The sequence below is a fragment of the Eubalaena glacialis genome, chromosome 9 (genome assembly GCF_028564815.1).
Source record: "Eubalaena glacialis isolate mEubGla1 chromosome 9, mEubGla1.1.hap2.+ XY, whole genome shotgun sequence".
Taxonomy (NCBI): domain Eukaryota; kingdom Metazoa; phylum Chordata; class Mammalia; order Artiodactyla; family Balaenidae; genus Eubalaena; species Eubalaena glacialis.
The window spans coordinates 4,856,067-4,881,624 of NC_083724.1; the positions used below are offsets into that span (position 1 = coordinate 4,856,067).

General features: G+C 47.6%; 1 protein-coding gene across 3 annotated transcripts in view; it reads left to right on the forward strand.

Annotated features, from left to right (window-relative positions):
- The window catches only part of DDX31 (DEAD-box helicase 31), a 72,455-nt gene that overhangs the window by 16,615 nt on the left and 30,282 nt on the right, over positions 1–25,558 (forward strand). For 2 of the 3 annotated variants that reach the window (XM_061199711.1, XM_061199712.1), the window contains 8 exons: positions 711–775; positions 2,335–2,454; positions 2,571–2,677; positions 4,184–4,419; positions 5,167–5,343; positions 9,080–9,139; positions 19,542–19,592; positions 21,130–21,269. In XM_061199711.1, coding sequence (XP_061055694.1) covers positions 711–775; positions 2,335–2,454; positions 2,571–2,677; positions 4,184–4,419; positions 5,167–5,343; positions 9,080–9,139; positions 19,542–19,592; positions 21,130–21,269 — 956 coding nt within the window. The remainder of the gene's footprint in view (positions 1–710; positions 776–2,334; positions 2,455–2,570; positions 2,678–4,183; positions 4,420–5,166; positions 5,344–9,079; positions 9,140–19,541; positions 19,593–21,129; positions 21,270–25,558) is intronic. The other variant, XR_009702046.1, reaches the window with a different exon arrangement.

Genomic DNA, 25,558 nt, shown 5'->3' on the forward strand with positions numbered 1-25,558 from the left:
TAGGAATTACTGCAGTTTTCCTTGTATTCCCTGGATGTCTCTGCTCACCCCAGATACAGTTTGTAGGTTTTTATTGATCTGAACCTTACGAATCACCAATTTCTAGCTTAGTGAGATTATTAGTGTTTCCTGGTACTTCGGGTCCTGTAATCTGTTCATCATAGTCACTAGCAAGCCACCTACAGAGACTCACAGGTACAACCTTAAGGTGATCCAGTGAAAGCAACTTAACAAGCTGCAAGTAGGGTTTGTTTAAGAAAGAAGGGAGAGAAAGCTTCCAAGCCAAAGGCTGCCAGCCCACCGAATTAGATTGAGAATTGATCTCTCCTTTCTTTTATCACGAGTGGGAGTAAGGAAGCGTTGTACTTGGGTTTGATCTTAACCAAAAAGGAAAAAAAAAAAGGCAATAAACTTACTGAATTGTGTTTTCAATTCAGGCTCTACAGGGAAAGGCAGAGAAGCTACTTGAATCACTTAAAAAACCCACATTTCTCTCTTACAGTGTCGGAAGCTAGTCGCATAGGTATAATTTAAGTTACTGCTAAGATCCATGGGCATGGCAAGGCCTAGGAATTGTGTCTGCACAGTAATACCTCCTGCAATGAAGAGCCGAGTCCTCCCTCACGACTTCCTTAAGGAAAGGGAATTTGGAATCAGCCTCTGCAGTAAATGGGGCTTTGCATTGATTTTGGTCTGATGTCTTTCTGTAGCCATTTACCTGGATTGTGCCTGGAGTGTTAATGGGAGGAGAGAAGAGAAAATCAGAAAAAGCCAGGTAGGAGGGGGTTTGTTTGTTGTTAATTCCTTTTAAAGTCTGTCCTGTCTTCCTCTTCAGTAAGACTCTGGCCCTTCTCAGCCTGGGGAGAGCCTTGTCTCAGATGATGGTTCCTAGTCCCAGTGTGTGGGGACAGATTGAGTCCCCAGGGAGCGGTCACTCTAAACGGTGCTATTTTTTAAAATATTGGTGAACCTACCAGGGGCTCCTTTTTGATGTGGTCAGTAACAGCTCGTTACCTTCTTAAATCTCAACGCCCCCCCCCCCCGCCGCCCCCAAGACCCACGGTCCCCCCTTGTTAAGGATGCATCCCCCTTGACTCCCTTTTGTGGATATTGGGAGTTTGGGAATTTTGTTGTTTGATTTTACAGAAACAAGATTATAAACCTACATAATGCTTTGCATCTTGCTTTCTACACCCAAATACATTGATTCCTAATTCTGTGTTAGAATTGGTAATGGGTGTCAGTAGAAAATTGTTGCAAGAAGTAAATTCCAAATTTTGTGCATTCTTTTAAAAGCGTTTTTATTTTATTATAGCTTAATGCTTAGTAGTTATGCTCAACTATGTGTGTAGTCTGTAACTGAGGAGCAAATATTCAACTTGAAACCTTCAGGTATTGGTTAGGGTAAGATTCCGCTGTAACTAACAACAGCAGTGGCGCAAACAATATGGAAGTTTTTTCTTTTTCTTTCACATTTAAGAAGCGTGACGGTAGCCATCGGGGCTGGCATGGTGCATGCTCCAGCGTGAGGACCCTGGCTCATTCTGGCTTTTTGTGCCACTAAGTGAAGCTTCCATTTTCAGGCTTTCCTCATAGTGTTAGATAGTTGTTGGAGCTCCAGCCATTATATCTGATTTCCTGCCAGTAGGAACAAAGATAATCATACCTCCTCTTTTTAAAGGTACTGGTGGGATTTCCATGCTCCCTTTATCCATTTATCTTATTGCCATAACATAGGCACATGCCCACTTAATTACAAGGGCAGCTGGAAAATGTACTCAGCTAAAAGTTGTAGGCTTTTATTACTATGGACTAATGGGATGAAGGATGGTTGTGGAGTAAGAAGTTAGATTTATTCCACGTGGTCCATGGGGTAAGGCTAGGCCTATCGCATGGAAGTTACGACAAGGATCCAATATAAGAAAAAAACATTCTAACCATTAAAGCACGTTGGCATGGGATAATGCATTCAGGTGGGAGGTTCCCCGGCACAGATGCCTTCAAGAACAGATTAGGTGACCATCTATCTGGAATATTCTAGGAAGCATCTATGGATCAGATAAAGGGCATTGGGTTATATAGTAAAGACTCCTCTGAGACAATTTTAATAGGATTTCAGATCTTACAGTTATGTTTTGTAAGACAGAGAAACTTCAGAGAAAAATTAGAACTTAAATATATCTTTGTGTCCACTTGTTACATTTGTCATGATTTCAAGCTGTGGCGGCATGTTGGCGCAGGCCATGATGTCTCCTCCTTAGCCTTTTCCCTGTGTTTTCTATTGCTATGGCTCCATCTGATTTACTTTCTTTTATGATATATAATTTTAAACAGACTCCGGAAAGGAATAAATATCCTCATCTCAACTCCTGGACGCCTCGTGGATCATATTAAATCCACAAAGAACATTCATTTTCGTCGGATCCAGTGGCTGATTTTGGATGAAGCAGACAGGTGAGCCCTTCCAGGAAGCGGGAAAGGGCTGTTTCTGTGGTCTTTGCCGAAACTTCTGGAGCCCCTTAGTGTTCCCTTTATTCACGTAGATTAATACTCCTCCCTTGAAACCACAGAATCCTGGATTTGGGTTTTGAAAAGGACATCACAGTGATACTCAACGCTATAAATGCCGAGTGCCAGGAACGACAGAACGTCTTGCTGTCGGCAACACTCACGGAAGGTGAGTTGGGAAGAAGTGCTGTTTGTTCTCAGTGGAGAGGAAGGGCCTAGATGCGAGCTGCGTTGTTTCCCAGCAGCGATTCTCAGCCTCGGTGGGGAGCGGGCGAGGAGGACGGTGTCCCGAGAGGACTGCTCTTCAAACCATGTGTCCTGTGCTCCCGGCCTCCCTCTCCCATCATCCTGACTCTCTGGTCCCCAGCACGTGGGGAAAGGGAGAAGGGGCAGGTCCCAGGCCCAGAGCCCTCACAGGAGGGAGAGGCTGCTGTGCTCCCGTCAGGGTGTGGAGGGGGGGAGGAGGCTGCCTGCCACCCACCTGGTGGTCTCGTGAGGCTGTGATCGCGATTGCTGCCCGCTGAGAGCAGGTCTCTTGTCCTGAAGGTGGTAACCTCTATCCCAGCTCATTTTTCGGTGTAATCACCCTGCCTTTCTCCTAAAGAGAAATCTGTCCTAAAGAATATATTCTGTAAGCTCATTTCTGTCTTTCCATCATCGTAAGATGGAATTTCTTAGCCCTCTTTTGTTGATGGGAACACCTAGGCTTGGAAAAGTTGTATCACTTTCCACCAGGACCCCCCGCACGTGAATCCCTGTCTGAGCGACAACTCAGCTCTCATGTTCTTATGTCACTTTACTCGGTTTACTAGCCTGCTCTGGTGCACACGTACCACATGCCGTCCACGTGACCCACCAGCAGTTCTCAGAGTGTATCCTAACTAACAGTGACTTTAAGAGATAATCCATGGTGGTCCAGTGGTTAAGAATCCTTCCAATGCAGGGGACGCGGGTTCGATCCCTAGTCAGGGAACCAAGATCCCACATGCCGCGGGGAAGCTAAGCCCGCGTGCCTCAACTACTGAGCCCAGGTGCCTCAACTAGAGAGCCTGCGCGTGCCCGCAAACTACAGAGCCCACATGCTCTGGAGCCCAAGCGCCACAACTACGGAGTCTGCGCGCCACAACTAGAGAGCCCGCGTGCTGCAACTAAGACCCGACGCAGCCAAAAATAAAATAAATAAAATAAATATTAAAAAAAGAGAGAGATAATCCATGGAAAGGGGATTCTGTGCTCAAGAAGTTGGGGAAATGCCACACGTTACTTCCTCCTCTTGGAGATTCATGTGCACATTTATACAATAAAGGTCCTGCGAAGGCCTGTAAACCCGGGAAACCCTGGGAAAGAATCCCAGGAAAGCTTTTTATCAGGGTTTTCATAACTTACTTGACCACAGAACCCTTTCTGGGGGGTGGTGGGCAGACATCTGTTTCAGTGGTCTTCCACGGGTCAGAGTTTAGAAACACCGGTGGTGTGGATGGGTTTTTGGGCCCTGGGAAGAAATAGGTGGGTCCCCGCTGGACTGACAGTGGGCCAGATCAGTGCTGGCATTTGGGGATGCCCATCAGGAGTTTCTTAATAAGCCTGGATATGTGGTGTTGGGGGCTGTGCAGGTGTGACCAGTTCTACAGTGTGTGCCTGTCAGTTGTTCTGTCCTTTTCGCTTTTTCTCCAAGGTGTAACGTGGCTAGCTGATATCAGTTTACACGACCCAGTCAGTATTTCTGTCCTGGATGAAAGCCATGACCAGTCGAACCCAAAGAGCAAAGCCATTCCTGAAGCTTCTCCTCCACAAGCTAGCGATGAGCTGGACAGCTTTGCCATACCAGCGAGTCTCGAGCAGTACGTGACAGTGGTTCCCAGCAAACTGAGGCTCGTCTCCCTAGCGGGCTTCATCCTGCAGAAATGCAAGGTAGGTCTGGGGACTGGGTCCAGCCTGATCCGGGGAAAGACCACAGTTTTGTTCACATTGGGCATTGAGGCAGTGAGCTGAGACACACACACAAGTTTCCAAACTGAGCTGTGGTGCAAGCGCAGACCTTAGCAGAGATCTTTTCAGTCAGTGGTTCTAGGATTGCGGTGAAGACTCAGAGGTCACTGGTGGCCATTACGTTCAACTGAAGATCTGCCTCAAATACCTTTCCTGGGACTGATACCGGGAATGTCACAGGTGGTACACACATGCTGGATGGGAGGCAATACAGGGGCCTGTGCTCGTGTTTTTTTAAAGAATCATCGTATTTGTATATTTACTAGATTCACGTGATAACTTTCTCTGGTATATGGGGAGATAGTAGGTGGAAGGGCTTGAGGGTGCAGCTTCAAGACTGACTGCGTGTGCAGAGTCCCTGCTGGGGAGTGCCCTGCGTGGCGGAACGAGTGAGTGAGAGGGACACAGCTAAGGGCAACTTCGCTCTGAAGCATAATTGTTTTTCTCAGATGCAGGAGGCCTGTTTGAGGTTGCAGCTATGTCATTTTCCTGTCCTACATTCTTTGTAGTGTGAAGGATCTGTTATTTTAAAAAATAATTCAAAGCCATCTGTCACCTCTGTTTCCAGATCGGGGCTAGCCTGCCCATGTGTTTTAGAAAGAGATTCATTTTAAGTGTCACCTGATCTTAAAAACACGTGGTGGTTTTTCCCCCTTTGTATCGATGTAGTTTGAGAGAGACCAGAAGATGATCATCTTTTTCTCGAGCTGCGAGCTGGTGGACTTCCACTACAACCTCTTCCTCCAGACCCTGCTGAGCGGCTCAGGGGCCCTGGCCCCAGGTGGGTTGCCATGTGCCTCCACGCGGTTAAAATTCCTGCGGCTGCACGGCGACCTGGAGCAGGAGGTGAGCCTGTCCTTCCGGGTTGGCCCTGGCTTCCCTAGGGGCCCCGCTGGGCCAGGGAAGAACGTGGCTAAAGTGGGCGACCCACCAGAGGCCAAAGCGGGCGACACGGCTGTGTCGAGGGGGCGAGGGGAAGCCTATTGTTCCCGTTTGCTTTTGCTCCGGGAGCTGGTCTCTTCCACCCGAGAGAGTTCGCAGGCCCAGCTTGGCCTGACTGTACCCCAACCAGCTGTTAAGGCAACAGAGTACCACTAAGTAGCTGGCACCAGGGAAGGGTTTTGCCTTTTTAGTACCCAGTGTGTAATTAGGGCTTGATGTCTTCAAATTAAGAGCATTAATGGAGCTAAATTGTGGCTCCCATATGGTACTGCTGAGCGTGACTGCTGTCATTGTCAACAAGATGCAGCGCTTTCACTCGGAACACTTGGGTTGGGAGAGGACGCTGGGTTCCAGAGGGGCTGCAGGGGCTCAGCGCTGGCGAATATTTTTGATCAGGAAGAAGAGTGGAACATTTTCCTCATCTTAGGCACTTAGCTACGCTCACTCTCCTTCCACTACTGGTAGGCAGGCCATCCGTGTAGGGAGTCGAGCGGGTTGTAGAATGAGATGAACTCTCTGGAATTGTGGCAGGAAGGACAAGCAGGGCTTGGAAACGGGAGCCATCTTGTCCTAGAGCAGAGGTTACCAGGCAGCTTAGAAAATTAGAAAGCTTGAAAGAAAGCCAGAAATTGGAATAAGGTTTGACTAGAACCACCTTTTAAAAATCAGAACATTTTTAGAGCTAAAGGAGACATTAAAGGTCATCAAGTCCAGCCCCTCTTTTTGTTTTTTTTTGTTTTAATAATTAAGGAAACGGAGGTTTAGAAAAATGAAGTTGCTCAAGGTTACTCAAGGACACAGCTTCTTTTTTTTAATATAAATTTATTTTATTTATTTAGTTTTGGCTGCGTTGGGTCTTCGTTGCTGCGCGCGGGCTTTCTCTAGTTGCGGCGAGCGGGGGCTACTCTTCGTTGCGGTGCGCGGGCTTCTCATTGCAGTGGCTTCTCTTGTTGCGGAGCACGGGCTGTAGACGTGCCAGCTTAGTAGTTGTGGCTCGAGGGCTCTAGAGCGCAGGCTCAGTAGTTGTGGCGCACAGGCTTAGTTGCTCTGCAGCATGTGGGATCTTCCCGGACCAGGGCTCGAACCTGTGTCCCCTGCATTGGGAGGTGGATTCTTAACCACTGCGCCACCAGGGAAGCCCACAGCTTCTTATTTAACACAAGACTATACAGAATTTCCTGAATATTCCAGCTTTAGTTTTGTAAACTCTTAATTTTTACCTTCAGGATCCCCAATTCAATCAAGTGTGTTGATTTCATAATTAATGCCATTTATGGGGTTTTTTTTTTTTTTTAACTGATTTTATCAATACTCTAGGTCTGTTTTCTGCAGAGCCATCCTGCAGGGTAGGTGTGAGGAGGATGAAGGAGCTGGATGTGGACTCAGAGGGATCTAGGGGTTTGAATGTGTCAACAGAAGATTCTGCAGTTAGGTTATTTCAGACTGTGCATCTCTCATTGTAACAGGGTGGTAACTGGGTAGGGTGTTTACAGCCGTGTGCTCTGGGGGCAGACTGCTTGTGTTCTGGTGCTGACTCTGCCATTCACTGGCTGTGTGACCTCAGGAAAGCATTTAACCTCTCTGTGCCTCAATGTCCATGCCTCTGAGGTGGAGAGAACAGTAGTACGTACTTCCTGGGGTTGTTGTGGCGATTCACTGAGTGAATGCAGATCAAGTCCTTAGTACACGGCCTGGTGCAGAGAGAGTACTGGGTAACGTCAGGTGCCATTATTGCTGTTATTTCTCTTTCAGGAAAAGTGCAGTTTTTTCATCGTTTAATAATCGTTAGTATTTTACTTGTCTTGTTTATTAAGTGTTTAGCCTTCACACCCTCCCTGTGAGATGGGTAGAAGGTGGCAGGGAGGATCTCTGTATTTCGTTTTCTAGATATCGGTGCAGTGTCTTGTCCCAGGAGACTTAGCTAACACCGTCCCCATCGCGTCTTCCTGGCTTGTCACCCTGCCCCCTGCTCCACATGACCTTAGTGTGGTCTCCCTCAGTGACTGACGTGACCCTAACCAAGGATTAGAGCATCGGAGAGGAGCTGCTGTTTGAAGAAGTTGCTGCATGAGAGCTGTGATGGATGCTCAGGGCTTTGGTAGCTGTGTTCCTTACCCCAAACCTGAGTACAGTATGTCTGGTCTTTAAGATTAGTTTCACGGGCTTTTATGAACTTTCCTGATTTGTTTTCTGATTTTGACTCTGCAGGGCAGCCATAAATTCCCTGGGTTCAGATCTCAGTTCAGTCCTGTATTAACAGTGTGTGCACGTGCCTTGGGCAAGTTACCCAACCTCTCTGTGCCTCGGTTTCTTCCTCTGGAGGTGAGGGTGGTGACAGTACCTGCTCATAGGGTTGCTTTGCGGATCGGATACGTTCAGACACGTGAAGTGCAGGCCAGCGTCTGGTACCTGGTGCACTGCCTACGTGCCGGTCGTCACCGTCCACCGTGCTCAGTGAGGTGCAGCCTGGGGTCCAGTCATGTGATGGGACGTGTACCCGCGGAAGGCCAGAATGAGGTACACCTTGGTGTCAGAGCGGAAAGAGAGACTTCACGTCTTTCTCTTTTCCAAATCTTCAGTGATTTGGGTATATTTCCTTTTTTTTGTTGTTGCTGACAGATGGACATGGCCAAGTCTTAACTGCTGGCAACACTGTGACTTAAACACACCCCCAGTGTGGCCCCTGCAAGTTCACGCCCAAGGCCTTTTGGTCCAGCCAGTCTGCCTTTAGGAATTTACCCCAAGGGAATAGTTAGGCATGAGCACAGTGACTTGCCTACAGACCTGTTTATCACAGCGTTGTCTGTGATGGTAAGCAGTGCAGACAACCTCAGTTGTCAGGAGTGGGGCGTTGGTCACGTGGTGGCGGGGCTCCCATTCAGCTGCCTATGGTATAGTCACGGGAGACGAGGCGGTTTGGGGCTATTTATTGGCATGAAAAGATGTCCACATTCAGTTGATATATGATAAGAGCATGTTAGTGTAAGAGCCATGATGCCAGTTTTTAAAAAGCCACATATTTGGTTATGTTTCGCCTAGAAAGGGGCTCAGGAAGCCTCAAGGTGTTGCCAGCAGTGGTGGTTGGTTTTGAGTGGTAGGATGATTTAATTTCCTTCCTTTGACTTGAAGTATAATTTTTCTACAGTTAAAATATATGGCTTTTATAATTTGAAAGTCTTTTTAAAAATCAGTTTTTAAGAAAATTGCCCCATAGGAAAGGTTGGTTGTTGTTCAGCCTCTAGACCACCTGTAGGAAAGGTGTTAGAGTAAATTCTGAGTTGGGAACCCTGAGTGCAGGAACTTGTGGCCTTTGGCCCTCCTTGCTCTGGGTGTTGGCCGTTTCTGGAGGGCGTGGCCGCCGACCCCTCCGCCGCCCCGCCCCGCCCCGCATTGTCTTAATGAAACGTGCTGCCCTCAAAGCTTGTTACTCTGCTGCAGTCCAAGAAGCCTGGTCGTGTAGATATAGGGTCTTGTTGGAAGATGTGAAGAATCCACTTCTGCCTCTTTCTTGGCAAAACCTCTCTCTGTGCCTAAAAATAGTTATAGCAGTAGAAAATTGGGAGAGTTATGAGACTCTAAGCCTACCTTGCTGGACTCGATCTCAGAGTTATAAAGGCCCTATTTTTCCTTGTTTTTGTAGGAAAGAACAGCAGTGTTTCAAGAATTCTCACATTCCAAAACAGGGGTTCTTCTTTGCACGGTATGTATCATTCTGCGCTCCGTGGGAAGGTTGACAGTTGTTGTGGTGGTGGCAGTTTTTCGTCTCCTGACGATTTGCCTTGGGGTCACCGGCCCCACAGGGAACAGGAATTCCGGGGGCCGCTTGGTGTGGCCGGTCTCTTTGCACTCCTGGTTTGTCACCTTACTGCCACAGATAGCGGGCTGCCACCGCGCGGAAGACTTGGCAATTTGCTCGCTAATAGTGGCAGCTGTTTGTCTGAAAACGTGTGAATCTCGGCGATTTCTCTCCACCAAGAACTTGTAAATTACAGCTATCGGGAGTAATTAGAGCTGAGAAAGTCTTTTCACAACAGAATCACTCTACTTGCCTCTGCTCACCTTTTCTTAAAGGAAAATAGATGCGCTTGGACAGATTTTATGTGCTGTTGTCCAGAACTATCATTTGCCCTACAGTTTTCAGGGCCAGCTCACTCGGCCTCAGTCTTTGCAGTCGTGGGTAGCCACCTCCTCCAGCACCGCAGTGACCTTTTTCGTGCACGTCTCTTGTGATCTTTTGAGATTGAAAACTCACACCTTCAACGTCCCTGCTTCTCTGGGGACTCACTTCACCAAAGTTGCTGCTGGCTCCCAAGATTAAAATGCCTTCCCTGTTTGTGCCATCTTGGAAGATGTAACTTAATCCCCAACTGGTTATTTGAGAAATCCCTATATATGCAGTAATGAAATTGCACCGTCAACTTAGTAATCCTGTGAACAAGGGCTAGGTAGAAGCAAAGACATTTAGCTACTTGAATGCCTGTCTAGGCCTCGTTTAATACAATTACTTTTTAAGGAACTCCTGTTCTCTATTTAGTTTTAAAGGTAATAGAGATTGTTTTCTTTCTAAATTGAGAGTGTGTGAGCGAGTGCAGCTTTGTTTCTCGTGTGTGTATACATGCATGATCATCTACAAGACGGCCTGCCCGGTGACCTGCGGATTCTCATGTGTGTGTGGCAAACAGTGATTCCGCCGGCTCTGGTCCTTCAGATCTGAGAGCAGTTGCTCCTGGAATGCTTGCCTCAGAAGGAGATCTGAGTCTGACCAAGTAGCCCTTCTCTTTATGAAGCCCATCAAGTCAGATGCTTGTGTTTGCTCTAAAACTTACTTCACGTGCCTGGTCTAAAGCGAAGATGAGTCCAAGTAATCTACTTGATAAAGAAATTTGTCAAAAATCCTCTTGTCTGTTGACACTTCCGGAGCCTGACCCCTTCCTGTTTCCTCTGTCTCCACTTTCCCTCTTGCTGCCTGTCCTTCAGCCAAACAGGGCCCTCTTTCAGCTCCTTGAACGTGTCATTCTTACTTTTTCTGGCCTTGGGGCCCTGGTACATGAGCTCCCTCGGCCTGGGACACACCACGCTGACTTAGACTAACCCCTTCGTAGGTCTCAGCTTCAGTGGCAGTTTTTTAGGAAACAGAAGCCCCAGTTCTTCCCCACGAGGCACTCCCAGTGGGCCCTGCATTTCTTTATGATGCTCCTCACAACTGGTCTAGGTGTCTTCCCACCAGACTGCAGGCTCACGAGAACAGGGGCTGTGTTTCCCATCCCAGCGTCTGGCACAGAGCGGCAGGCACCCGGTGTTCGTGGGTTAAGTGGGAGGACAGCTGGGGCTCAGGAAACTCCATGCTGAGAATCACTGATACGTGTCTTTTTCTAAAGACTGAGGCTGAGATTAATATACTTGCTCATTGGGGAATACTACTCAGCCATAACAAAGAATGAAATAATGCCATTTGCAGCGACATGGATGGACCTAGAGGTGATCATACTAAGTGAAGTAAGTCAGACAGAGAAAGACAAATATATGATAGCACCTATGTGTGGAATCTAAAATGTGATACAAATGAACTTGTTTACAAAACAGAGGTAGACTCACAGACATAAAAAACAAACTTATGGTTACCAAAGGGGAAAGGGAATGGGGGAGGGATAAATTAGGAGTTTGGGATTAGCAGATACAAACTACTATATATAAAATAGGTAAACAACAAGGTCCTACTGTATAGCACAGGGAACTATATTCAGTTTCCTGTAATAAACCAAAATGGAAAAGAATGTGAAAAAGAATATGGGGCTTCCCTGGTGGTGCAGTGGTTAAGAATCCGCCTGCCAATGCAGGGGACATGGGTTCGAACCCTGGTTTGGGAAGATCCCACATGCCGCGGAGCAGCTAAGCCCGTGCACCACAACTACTGAGCCTGCGCTCTAGAGCTCGCGAGCCACAACTGCTGAGCCCGTGTGCCACAACTACTGAAGCCCGCACGCCTAGAGCCCATGCTCCGCAACAAGAGAAGCCACCGCAACGAGAAGCCCGCGCACCGCAACAAAGAGTAGCCCCCGCTCGCCGCAACTAGAGAAAGCCCGCAAGCAGCAACAAAGACCCAACACAGCCAAAAATAAATAAATTAGTTAAAAAAAAAAAGAAAAAGAATGTGTGTGTGTATGTATAGATACACATGTGTATATATATATATATATATATATACACATATATAAACTGAATCACTTTGCTGTACACCAGAAACTAACACAACATTGTAAATCAACTATACTTCCATAAGAAATAAAAAAATAAATAAAATAGGAATTCCCTGGTGGTCCAGTAGTAAAGAATCCACCTTACAATGCAGGGGACGCGGGTTCGATCCCTGGTCAGGGAACTAAGATCCCACATGCCGCGGGGCAACTAAGCCCGCGCCCGCAACTACTGAGCTCGTGCGCCTGGACAACAGCCCGCGTGCTGCAAACTGCAGAGCCCACGTGCCCTGGAGCCCGCGCAGCACAACTAGAGAAGAGAAAATCCTCGCGCCACAACTAGAGCGAAGCCTGCCCACCACAATGAAGAGCCCGTGTGCCGCGGCTAAGACCTGATGCAGCCAAAAATAAATTTAAAAAAATAATAATAATAAATAAATCTTTAAAGAAAATGAATAAATAAAATAAACTTCTTTGTAAAAAAAAAATCAATAAAATAAAGAATTTAGTTTTACCTATGGGATTCTCTCAAACATTCCAATGGAGAATTGTTTGTGACATGAAAAAAAAAGTGTTCACTGGGAATAAGTTTACTTTTTCATATCTATGGTGTTATCTGAAGAGTGAATGTTATAGATCATCTATATTAAAACAGAAGGCAGTAGGAACCTGTGTGTTGGAATTTGGGTTAGGACCAGAACAAAATGCTTTATCTTTGACCCTTAAGATGCTGGATTGGGGCTTCCCTGGTGGCGCAGTGGTTGAGAATCTGCCTGCCAATGCAGGGGACACGGGTTCGAGCCCTGGTCTGGGAAGATCCCACATGCCGCGGAGCAACTAGGCCCGTGAGCCACAATTACTGAGCCTGCGCGTCTGGAGCCTGTGCTCTGCAACAAGAGAGGCCGCAATAGTGAGAGGCCCACGCACCGCGATGAAGAGTGGCTCCCGCTCGCCGCAACTAGAGAAAGCCCTCGTACAGAAACGAAGACCCAACACAGCCAAAAATAAAATAAATAAATAAAATTAAAAAAAAAAAAAAAAAAAAAAAAGATGCTGGATTTGTCCCTGGTGGGAAATTATTGAGTCTCCTAGTGTGCAAATGCCGCCATGTGTTTTACAGACATGGGTGAGCTCTAAGTCTCAAAGAAAACTCCAGGTATTTGAAGTTCAGTTTTTTGTTTTGTTTTTGGGGGTTTTCTTAGTAGCTCTCCGGAAGAAAAGATCATTTTCTGAAATGTGATTCTCGGTGGGGTCAAAAGCATATGATGACTTCCTTGTCCTGTTGGCTGCTGCCTGCAGGCAGGTGATGTCAGCTAGATGAGGAGCACCATTGACTTGGCACCTCTGCCCCCTGCCAGTCCTGGATGCCATGTGAAAAGCAAATTCTCACTTGCCATAATCTGATTTCTGTAAGCCCCTTGGTGCGTGTTCACTTGCTGGCCCAGGTCACGTCCAGCCTGCAGAGCCTCTGCCAGTCTCATCTTTTCTTTATTCTGCTTTAGGAAATTACTGGAAAAGAGCTGGGTGGGAGCTCATTCCTCTCCATTTCTAAGCCAGGGGACAAGCCCAGAGTCCCCAGTGGTGAGAAGTTCTTCTTTCCTGCCCAGTCTTCCTTCTACTTCTGCCGTGTTTGTTTGCTATAGGCGGAAACTTGGGGTGTCTGAGATGCTTTGGCTGTGATAGGTGGGGCCTGGGTTGGGGAGATGTTGTCACTGCGTCCTTTTCAGCAGCCTGTTACTTGCCAGGCTCTGAAAGCTCTCCGGGAGCCTCCTGGGTGTTAATGAGCAATGGGGCCACAGCAGGACAAGGCAGATGGAGGACTCGCTTCTCTGGATAAAGGGAACCACTTGTTAATTGTTGCGTGGGGACTTTCCTTTTCTATTGTGAAGAAAGTTAAAGGTGTGTCTGTGTGTGTGTGTGTGTGTCTGTGTTTCCTTTCATCTTAAACATTTTAAAAGCAAGGATCTTCTTAACTTCACGCAATCTTGCGGGACCTGGTACATGGCTGTATAATGTGGGTTCTCAGTACACGTGTGACCGCGATGAGTCCGGAGTCTGGGCAGAGGTGAAAAGCTGGTCAGGGAGGAGAGACCAGTCTGGGAAAGAGAAGTCCTTACATATTTGAAATGTTAAGTTTGTGTCCTCTAGAAAACTGGATCTAAGAAGAACCCAAGTTAAGGAGGGAGCAAGTATTAGCAGGAAGGAGTCATTTGGAAGTTCAAAGCCTACTTTCCTCAATGGAGTTAAGAAATCGAACGAAGCAGAATATTTCCTTCGGCTTATAGTGAAGCACTCGCCCTAAGCCAGAGGTTTTTTTAATACCACTGTTAAGTTGAGGGGTTGGGAAGGAGAAACCCCACCGAGTGGCTGGAATGTGGCGTTTCCAAGCCCCCTCTAGTTTTAGGGCTGATGCGTGGCCCTCCCTGGTTGTCCCTGGATGTATGTACCCAGCGCCTTGGCCTTTTCCCAGCAAGGAGAGGCACTTCCGGCTCCACCTGCATCCACTGGCTGAGTATCCCTTGGAATGTTTTGTGCTTGTCCACACATGCCTCCTTTTTCAGAAGATACCTAAAGCACCTGTGCTGCTCTCCTCCACCTTCTCTCTCTCTCTCTTTTTTTTTTTTTGCTCGAAACACACCGTTAGGTCTGTGCGGTTCTTAATTTCCTCTCCTCCTGGGAAATTTCGCTGTGCCAGGCGGCCAGGAGACAAAGGAGGGGGGCTGTAAGCATCCCAAGAATGTCCCTTCAGCACCCCTGAAGAAATGGAGACTTTCTTGGTTCTCTCTGGGGTATGCTTTTTAGGCGAAGTTTATCTTTTCCGCTCGTATTTCATTCGTGTTAATGGCAAGATCATTTGGAGATGGTTGGCTATTGACTCAGTTACGCTAACTCATGTTGCCAGCTTTTTGGCGGCTCCAGCCAAGATCTCGCGCCTCTGACAGCTTCTGCGCTCTCTCCTTCCCCCTCTGATTACGCAGCCCAATCTGTCACCCGGACGACGGGGGCCTGTGCCCCGCTGATGGCTTTCCACACGCCGCAGTAATGACTTTGGCAGGACGGGAAGGCAGCAGAGGCGAATTTGCTGCGTCCCTTGCTCGGAGAGCCACAGGCCCCCTCTCCCTGTTAGTAAAAGCACTTTGTGAGGTTCTCGGGTAAATAAATGAGTCATTTTAATCCAACTGACAGGCTGGCACCTGAGCAAGCTGCCTTCCATCTGTACCCCTTGGTCTCATGGAGGCGGCCAATTGTCAGGCCCACGGACTTCAAGGCCTGACTGGTGAGTGTCTTTCAGAATTGACTTTAGCGATTCTTTCGCCCTAATTAGGTTAAAGGAATACAGTTGGGTTGGATCTAAGTTCTATGGGTGGGCGGAGAACCGAAGCCTTTGCTGAGTCTTGTGCAGGTCAGTTTCCTGTGGCTCTGGTGCTGCTGGCTGACAGCATCCAGGAAGATGGAGCCATGTCCCCTTCCTCTGTGGTCCTCTGCCCGGTCGGGTGGATGGGGTGTGAGGGGGGAAGAGAGCCGAGAGGCTTTTAAATCCCCACCTCATTGCCTCCGTCCAGCTCTTATTTCATCACGAACTGGAACACTCAGATTTACAATTCTCAGGACACTTTGCACACCCACTGTCTCATTGGATCTTCATAGCAACCTTGGGAGATAAGTAAATTGTAGCCATTTTATAGGTGGGTAAACTGAGGCTCGGAGAGCAGAGGTGACTTGCCCGGATTGGTGGCTGCTGAAGTGGTCCTAGAGTCCGGTTCTCCCTGTTCCTGCACTGGCAAGATTGATCCACTCTCCCACCCTCAGAGGAGCCTCGGCTGAGACTGGAAAGAAGTGCTTAAGGAAATGGCTGGTGAGGTCCGAGCAGTGGCTGGCTGTGAGGTGCCCCCGCCCAAACACCAGAAGTAGTGGGCGGCGGGAAGGTTGTCAACCTGGTGTCCTGAGCCGATTGCCCAGCCCGAGTGGGAAAGAACCGTGAACAGTCCTGATGGCGGTGGCTGCCGTGCCTCCTAACTCACTGTTTAAGCGTGTTTGTACCCAGAGTGGCTTTCCTAACATCATATGCTAGTTTAGAGATTCATCTGTGTTTCTTAGTTGGATTTACTAAACCGACGAGCATTGCATTTTTTACAAAGCTTATCTGTAAAGCTCAGACAGCCCATTGTCTACGTACCTCTCCCAGTGCAGAACACTTAAATGAAGTAAATCATTTCTTAACGAGAGCTTCACAGATTTAAGATCCCGTCAGTTTTTCTAAAGACAGTGACTGTGGTTAGTGTAGAGAACGCTCTAAATTGTGTTCTCAAAGGCATCGGCTCTGGAACATCTGCCTTCAGCTTTCAGGGCACCTGGAAGCTGTCAGAAAACACTTCCTGGGTGGTTGACACACTTCTAATACATGAAATGTCTACTTAACACTTATAAATGCAGCCTCTGGCCACCGTTCAAAGGAGACCCACAAATCCTAGGTGGGATTTAATCAGAGCGAAGGCAGACCAGCCCTGACCTGCCTGCAGTGGTCCTTCTGGGTGACTTAGATGATGGTGGGACAGTGTTTTCCTTGGGTCCTGCCTCTGACCCTGGAGGATAAGGGTGCGATTGTTTTAATGTGCTTCTTACAGAACTTTGCATAGGATTATTATTTTTTAGAAAACCTTATATACCTATAAATTCTTAGTGATACTGAAAAGCGAGGCGAGAGGAGGAAGAGCCGTCCTTTACAGAAGAATGCCAGTTATAAAAATGGAAGGAACGATAGGCTTAGAAAGCCATCATTTTGTAGACAACAGGGTAACAACTGATACCGACAAGTAACATCAAATGATGCTAAAACCACTGGGCAAAATGTTCTGGGAAACAGTCTCAAAGTTTCCCTCCTGAGGTTACTCACTCATCGCAAAGGAGAAAGGTACCGTCACAAGGGAGTGAGATGGTGGATGCCACCTGCTCCAGTGACCGAGCACAGCGTCCCCAGCACAGGACAGACACCCTGCCTGTATCCTGAGGTCACGTGCTGGATGGTACACCCCACCCTGATGTCGTTCTGCCAGAGCACTCCCCCTGAATCTTACTATGAGGAGACAGAAAAGTCCAGATTCTGGGATGTTCCTCAAGACACCTGGACTCTTCAAAAAATGATTGTTATCCAAAAAGTAAAAAATAAAAAGAAGTAAATGTTAAGGGTAGGGATACAGTTCTACGTTAAGGAAGTCTAGAGGGCTATAATAAAAATAGAATGCAATGATCTAGGCTTCAGTCCTGGGTTAAGAAAGGAAAACAACTATAAAAATCGTCTTAGGTACAAGTGGTGAAATTTGAATGTGGACTGATTATTATAAAATAAACTTATTTAGTGTGAAGTTTCTTAGGTGTGGTAATGGTATTGTGATTTATGTAGAAGAATGTCCTTTTACTTCGGAGACATGTGCTGAAGTATTTAGGGGCAAAATGTCATGATACTTGCAACTTCCTTTCAGATGGTTCAGAAAAACACGTGTGTACAGAGAGGAAAAAAGCAGCTGTGCCAATGTTTAGCAATTGGTGAATCAAGATGAAGGACTGACAAGTGCTCATTGTACTATTCTTCCAGCTTTTCTGTAGGTTTAAATTTTTCTGAATAAAAATGCGGGGTTGGGGGGGGAATAATATGCATTCGTGGTCAAAAGAAAAACAAAGCAAACAACGCAGGAAACTGGGAAGAGAAAAGGAAAAATTGCCCCAAATCCCTCTACCTCGAGGTAACCACAGTTGACAGTTTTGGTGAACCTCCTTCCAGGTGTTGGTTCTCTGCTTCTCGATCCATCTGTCCATTTATCCATTTATCCATCTGTCTACTTAATGTCTTCTGTTTTTGTTACCCTCCCTTTTTTCCTGGATTTTTTGGTGGAAGAAAGACCATTTGTCCTTTAGAATGCTCCACATCGTGTCCTTGTGGTGCTGTTTACCTTGTTCCTGTCTCCCTGCAGTAGGTCTAGGCACTTGTTTAGATTCCATTTCTAGGGTTTTGTTTTTGTTTCGGCAAGAATATGTCATAGGTGATATTCGGTCCTTCCTATTGCATGACAGCTGGTTATCTTACTTTTTAATTTTTAATTATGTTGAAGCGTGGTCTCAGGGTCAGAATTATAAGGGCCCGTTAAAGGAAGTCCAGGGCTTCCCTGGTGGCTCAGTGGTTGAGAATCCGCCTGCCAATGCAGGGGACACGGGTTCGAGCCCTGGTCTGGGAAGATCCCACGTGCCGCGGAGCAACTGGGCCCGTGCGCCACAATTACTGAGCCTGCGCGTCTGGAGCCTGTGCTCCGCAACAAGAGAGGCCGCGATAGTGACAGGCCCGCGCACCGCGATGAAGAGTGGCCCCCACTTGCCGCAACTAGAGAAAGCCCTCACACAGAAACTATGACCCAACACAGCCATAAATAAATAAATAAATAAATAAATAAATAAAATTTAAAAAGGAAGTCCAGCGTCCATCCTCATCCCCTCCCCCCATTCTCTTCCTTCCCGTATAGGTCACTATTTTTTATAAGCTTTGGGGGTTTTCCCTCCATTATTTCTTTTTCAAATATGAGCAAATATATTTGTCTTTCCCCCATTTCTTACACAAACGCATACTATTCACACTCAAAATATAGTCTAGATATTCTCCACATCAGTACATAGGAACCTCCATTCCTTTTGTAGCTGTGTAAAACTCCGTTCTATGGGGTAGGTGTTGCCGTGTTTTATTCAACCCGTCTCCTGCTAGACATTGGGGTTATTACCAGACCTGCAATTATAAATAGTGCTGAACTCGGTGGTTTGTGACCACCTAGATGGGTGGGATGGGGAGGGTGGGAGGGAGGGAGATGCAAGAGGGAAGAGATACGGGAACATATGTATATGTATAACTGATTCACTTTGTTATAAAGCAGAAACTAACACCATTGTAAAGCAATTATACTCCAATAAAGATGTTAAAAAAAATAAATAAATAAATAGATAGTGCTGAAATGAATAGCCTTGTGCATAGATCATTTTAAATTTTTGCCAGGGATGGATTGCTGGGAGATTGCTCAGGGTCAGAGATCAAGTGCATATGTAATTTTGCTGGATATTACCAAATTCCCCACCATAGGGGTTTGTATTATTTTGCATTCCCACCAGCAGCATATGAGGGACACAGCATCTTTTTTGATAGTGGAACCGTATACTGTAATATGGTCTTGGAAAAGTAAAGCCGACCTGGATTTGAGGGCTACCTCTGCTTCTTAGCTGTGTGTCCCTGGACAAGTTCCTTAATCTCTCTGAATCTTGGTTTCCTCTCTTGATAGAGTAATAGGGAGTAATAGTTGTCTGAGGCGTTATTTTGACAATGAGTCAAGATAACGCAGGTAAAATGCTCTCCACCGTGTCTGGTGTGTAGTGAGCGCTCAGTACCTGTTGGCTGGGGCTACTCTTGGTGTGACTTGTGCTTGGAGGTGAATGCCAGGTGTACCTTTATTGCCAAAGACTGGAAGATTCCCATTTTCTAGTCTCTCTGCCAGAATGGCCAGAAACCAGAGAGCAGAATCTTTGCTCTTGAGATGGCGACCAGCTGAAAAGGAAAGAAAAAAAAATCTCCATTGCTTTTATACTTTTTGTCTGTCTGGTTGATGACTGTCTGATCATGACTTATTTCAGTTCTCAGGCCTACATGCAGATGATGTTCTTTTAGTGAAGTGGGCTCTGGCTGCCTCACCTGCGGGTTCTGTAGAACTAGCCTCTGAATTGGAATTTTACCCACAGGTGGACGTCAGTGGGTTCCTGAAGTTGTGCACATTGCTGGGGGGTGAGCCCTCAGAGTTTGCATTGGATCATCAAATGGATCCATGACCCCAAAAAGGTTGAGAAACTCTGTCCTAAGCCATATTCTTTTCTGTTTTGAAGGATGTTGCGGCTCGGGGCTTAGATCTCCCTCAAGTCACGTGGATTGTCCAGGTAATGTATTTAAGTTGTTAAGGTGCGAGCTTGAGGCCGGAATGTGTGATCATGAGTAGGTGCATTGGCTTTAAGTAGAATAATTATCATCACCCTCTTGGGTGTTGCCCTGGTCTCCAGGCAGCAACCAGCCCGACCTGCACAATTCTCCTGACATCTTTCCTTAACCCAGCCCACCTGACCACTGCAGCCCAGCCTGCAGCCTGCACTGCCGTGGGAGGGAGGGGCAGGCTCCCCTGCTCACAGACTAATGTGTGTCACACACAGAGTTTTCGGCAATCTGAAAATAACAGGAATTACCTGGGCCCCTGGGAGGCCTCATTGTGTCCAGAAGGCGATGGCTCAGCTGTCCTGAGAGCTGTGTCCATGCACATTGACCTGCAGGGGGCAATTAAGGCCCTGACAGCATCTTACACGTACCTCTAGCCTTAGACGCTTTGCCAGAGGGTACAGGTGTTAGCACTAGTCTAGTGGTTTTAGTTTTGTTTTTTCTTTTCCTTAGTCTGCAGAGTGGTATTTTTAAGCCCTTCTGTACGGGGGCCGGGGACATGGGCCCTGTTTACGTGAGTCATGGTTTATTCACATTTTAGTGGAATTGCATGCCTGTCACTAGCTAGGAAATCTCTGCTCACCGCACATGATGACTTTGCGACTAGAGGCATTGTGTCTTCTTTCCTGCTGTCCATGGAGCAGATTTGAAATAGGAAGGCGAGGATGATTTTAATGTACAGGAGGCCAGACACATATAATTGATCGTTGAGAGCCTTCTTATAATTGTGGGTATTGATTAGTTTAACATGCCTGGCCTCCCATCATATTCTTGGCCCTCTGGTCTTTGATGCATGTAGCAGCAAAGAAGAAAAGGGCAGAATGAGTACAGGGACAGTTGGTGTTAACGACGATGACGTTACTGCCGTAGAGAGCGTCCGTTCTGCTGAGTTAGAGCGTTGGCCCTTTTGCCGGGTCAGGAACACTGTCCGTGGGAGCAGAGGCGTTTCCCTGCAGGAAGGGGAACCTGCCTCTCAGCTGGCCTGCAGCTCTGCTCCGTTGGGACTGGGTGGCCTGCAGCGAGGCGGTGGAGACCTGATTCTCTGTACCCTGTGCAGCGTCTTTCGTGGCCTCAGCCCCACTGCTCTGTCTACTGAGGAAGTAGGCCAAGGTCGTGCGGCCATCCTGCGCAAGTTTGCGCCCACCTGCCTGCATTCTCACCTTGCCCAGTCACCTCAGTGAAAAGATGCAAATAGGAAAATGAAGAGACCTGTGGAGAAGTGAAATTAAATAGGAGGTATTGGGACGAGAAGACGTCTCGTTTATCTGAAACTTGGCCACTGTTCCCGTTGGCGTGTCGGAGCCTTGTTATTTCCAATGAAGCCAGGAGTTTCAGGGTTGAGTGACTTCTCCTTGTGATTGTGGTAGGGTAACCATAGCACCAGGATTTAATTCTTGGGATACCTGGAGGCAGGTGAGGGGTATTGCACTTCCAATTAATGGCAGTCCCTTGATCTGTGAATGCCTTCATTTTTGTTACCCTTTTTAGTACAACGCCCCGTCTTCACCTGCTGAATACATCCACCGGATTGGGAGAACCGCCCGGATTGGCTGCCATGGGAGCAGCCTGCTCATTTTGGCTCCTTCGGAGGCAGAATATGTCAACTCGTTGGCTTCTCACAAAATCAAGTGAGTCAGAAACACGGGGCTTCGGCTGATCTCACCTAATTAACTTTCTGTCGCTTCTTACAGTGGATGGGCCTTGTAAGCTGCCGAGGAGCCATTAACCCTTGTGATCCCTAAATGAGTCCCAGAATAGCCAGTGGCAAAGACTAAAACCCTTAACGCCATCAGCACATGACAGTTTTCATTGCGTTGCCATTCCAAGGCGTAGAGCGATCTGTTGCGCTCTTTCTTCCAGGTAGAGGTCTGCGTTGCGTTGCTCCTGCCGCAAAATCAGTGTGCACCACCCGCCCGGCCAGCTTCTCAAAGATCTCTCTTAGTCACCATTTTTGTTTCTTGCAATTAATTAACACTTAGGACCTTTAAACTTGGAAGAAAATAATGCTTTTGATTCTTTACACAGCTCCCCTTCCCCCAGGAAAGGAAAACGAGGGAAGAAACCATTAGGGGCAGGTGAATTATGTACCCCATGTCTGTGGCCAAGGCTGTCCAGCTGCTGTCTCGTATGCACCCAGTCAGATGGCAGCCTCTCACATCCCCCGGCGTCAAGCCCCCAGTTCCAGCCCTGGGTCGGGGACTCCACAGGGCTCAGCAGCATGGAACCTTCGCCAGGGGCTTCCATCGAACCCCGATCTCCCCGAGGAGAGACAAAGAAAGCAAAGACAGAAGACAGCGGCTCGAGCTGGCCAGGGGTGATTGTGATGAAAGCAGAGAGCATCCACCTGGGCCACGGAAATGAGTTTGTTTAGTCATGTTTTCCATAAAACCTAAAGTAACAGGCTCTAAAACTGGGCTTCTAAAGGCATGCGGTTTTTCACACTGATCTACTTTCACGAATTTCTTCTGCTCAGAGAAAGCACAGTGATGCCTAGAATGTTTTTGGAGGCACAGGAAGAGCCGTGTGATGCCCAAGGTGGTGGCACGGTACACGCCGGGCACGGGAGTGGCCCAGCTGCTCAGAAGCCACTCGGTGACTTCCCCTGTCCCCAGTCAGACTTCAACGCTCTCAACACTCTTTTGAGGTTGCTGGTGTGACCGTTCGTGGAATGAAGCTTTCTCAGAAAATGTGCTTCACACCCCTCAGTGTCGGGGGAGGCGAGGACCCACACCCGATGAATTCGAGAGGGCAAAAATGAAGATGGTGTGGGTTTTCCTCTTACGTAATTCTCTCATCTTGATACAGCTTGTCAGTTGACGGAGTGGTTTTCGTTTGTTTCAGGAAGACGTGCATCTCTTCTCTTGTGAGAGAAAATCTCATGTAGATCAGTCAGTCACGTTTCACCAGGAGCTCCATCTCCAGCTGGATTCTGAGTTCCCGGGGGCTGGAGGCCGCTTCAGACTTCTCTCTGCGGCCCTTTCAGAGTCTAGGCGGCACCCGATCAGGAGGTTCCACTCCAGAAATACAGGGGGGTCGAAATGAAAACCCGTCCCAGCGCCGTAGCTTTTTCCCTCTGTCCCGGCGATTCGTGTACGTGTGGAAGGTGTTCTCAGAGGTGTGTTGTCCCACGAGAGGAGGGACTCACTGCACCTAGGCAGCCTCTCTCTGCCTCCATGGCTCCCTCCTCCTTCCGTTCTAGACCCAAGTTCACGTCCTCCCCTTCCTCCCCGTCAGCAGCTCTCTCTGCTTGGCCTCCTGTGCTCGTTCACTGTGATGCGATCTCCTTGCAGAAACGGGTGCACACAGCTCCGCAGGCAGAGGGTGATGGTCCAGCACAGAGTCGTCAGCCTCGATGCCTCTGCCTCTCTCCCCTCTCGCCCTTGTTCTCGAATAAATGCCTTCCAGTTGACTGCTATGGAAGGTTCAAATGTAAGCCTGAAATTGAAAAAGGGAAAATAATAATTAGCACCAACATGAATCATTGGTGAGCTGGGTATATTTTAAAGGTATAAAAAGGACAGCCCTTGGGACTTCCCTGGTGGCGCAGTGGTTAAGAATCCGCCTGCCAGTGCAGGGGACACGGGTTCGAGCCCTGGTCCAGGAAGATCCCACATGCTGCGGAGCAACTAAGCCTGTGCGCCACAACGACTGAGCCTGCGCTCTAGAGCCCGCGAGCCACAACTACTGAGTCCGCGTGCCACAGCTACTGAAGCCCGCACACCTAGAGCCCGTGCTTCGCAACGAGAAGCCACCGCAATGAGAAACCCGCACACCACAACGAAGAGTAGCCCCCGCTCGCCACAGCTAGAGAAAGCCCGCGCGCAGCAGCGAAGACCCAACGCAGCCAAAAATAAATAAATAAATAAATAAATTTTTTTTAAAAAGGCAGTCCTCCCTTTTGATGATCTTGTCTGGAAAAAGAGCCCGCAGCATTCATGGGAAATTCAGCATAAGGTTCACGTTCAGGAGAGAACTCAGTGATGCCAGAGACTCGGGGAGGAAGTTCAGAAGGACGAAGACTGGGAAATACCGCGAGGAAGAGATTTGGGTCTTATGTGCTGTAAGAATGTTCTTACGAGGGGTGTAAGAACATTCATTTAAGGGGCAGAGAGTTCTGTAGGAGTCCAGCCTCACTGGTTTCTGCCCTGAAAATTCACCTATTGAAGTGCCTGGTCCTGAACCACTGGCTGCTTCACCGGTGAGACGTAGTCAACCCGAGTGATGATCAGATCTGTCGCTACGATACTGCCGTGCGTTACACTTGCTGATTTCTGTTTGAGGAAGGGCTGTATGTTGGGGATCTATATATAAACTGTTTCTTTGACTTAATACAAAAAACTAAATCTAATAAGAACTAATTACAAAGTATGCCATGGAAAGAGGCAGACTTGAAGATTCTTGGAATACAAAAGGTACACGTCTAAAATATCAAAAAAAGGAGGAAGACGTGTGTGCCTGTTTGGTGCCTAAGAACCTGAGAGCCAGGCAGCGGGCTGCTGGGACGGCTGATGAATTACAGAGAAGATTCAGGAAGGCAAGCGGAGGCTCTCAGCAGCAAGGGCCATCGCAAGAAATCGCTGCCCGCCCCCATACCCCCAGCGCGTGGAACTCGCCCTGACAGTTTAATTTAGCAGGGCAAGAGACAGGTGCCCCGGGCCGCTTCACCTCTGTCTGAATGCTCAGAACTTTGTCTCTGCAGCCTTCTGACTTCTTGGTATTTGCCAACTTCTTCACTTTTTCCCACTTCTCCTTTAAATGTGTTTCTAATGAAAGTCATCATTGGTTTATTAAAATGTAAATGCTTCCTCGAAATGTGTTATTTCTTAGATCAGGCATAAGACAGTTCCTTGAATTTATTTAGCTGTCTCTCTTCATAGTGTGGTGGGATGATTCAGGTTTGTTGATAGAACCATAAATAAGCAGAGTAGATGTGCTTTGTTCCTCAGAAGCAGTGATTTCTTAGACTAGGAGGAAAAGGCCCTTTTAAACTGTAAATCACTCCAGTGCAGTCCCAGCTCCTGTTCACTTAGGGTAAATGGTCCCCCAACATTGTCATATGGACACATACAGCATACGAGCCGTGCCCTGGCTGAAGGTGAACATTTGAGAAAACTGTGCCTTTCTGTGGCATATTTAGTTCTTTGTATCCCTGACTGCGAATGCCATTATACTTATTTTCTTTCTCCCCACTTCAAGATCTGACCCCAGGCTCTTATGTTGCTTTTACTTTTATATTTCTTCTTTTTTATTTTTCCTCAAGAAAAAAAGTGATGAATAGAGGCAGGTCAGCTAGAAAAAGGAAAAGGCAGGGCTGGGCTCTGATTTTTACCTTCCTTCAGCTTTCCAGGCATAAATGAGATGCAAATTCAGTAGCCGTAACATTTCTCTCCCGTATGAAAAACAGATTTTCCAGGAAACCACGAACATTTCCCCCCCAACTCCTACACTCTTGGTACATACTCCGCATTCTCCGGTTGACTCTGTAAAAATATTTTCCGAAGCCACGTGGCTGTGAGCTGGCAGTGAAGAGAGAACGGTGAGGGCTGGGGGCTGGGGGTGTACGGGGAAACGGTGACACAGCTCAGGCAGATCATGTCACAGACATGACATGTTCATTCATAGCTTTGTCAGAGTCACCTTTAGGGGAAAGTCACCTTTGTCTTCTCCCACAGAAGAGGCTGCCATTCACGTTTTAATTTGCTGTTACATTTAGGAAAAAACAACAACAACAACATACAAGAAAATCATTTCTCTTTCTATGATCTGTTTTTCTCCCCCAGAGCTCCTCCTTCCCTCCTCCTCTCTCCCTGGGGAATTTGTTTCCCTCCTCGCCTCTGACACAGGACTCTGCCGCGCGCCCTTCCTGGGGCGAAGGCTGGGGCCGTCCAGAGCTGTGGGGGACGGTGGGCTGTCCTGA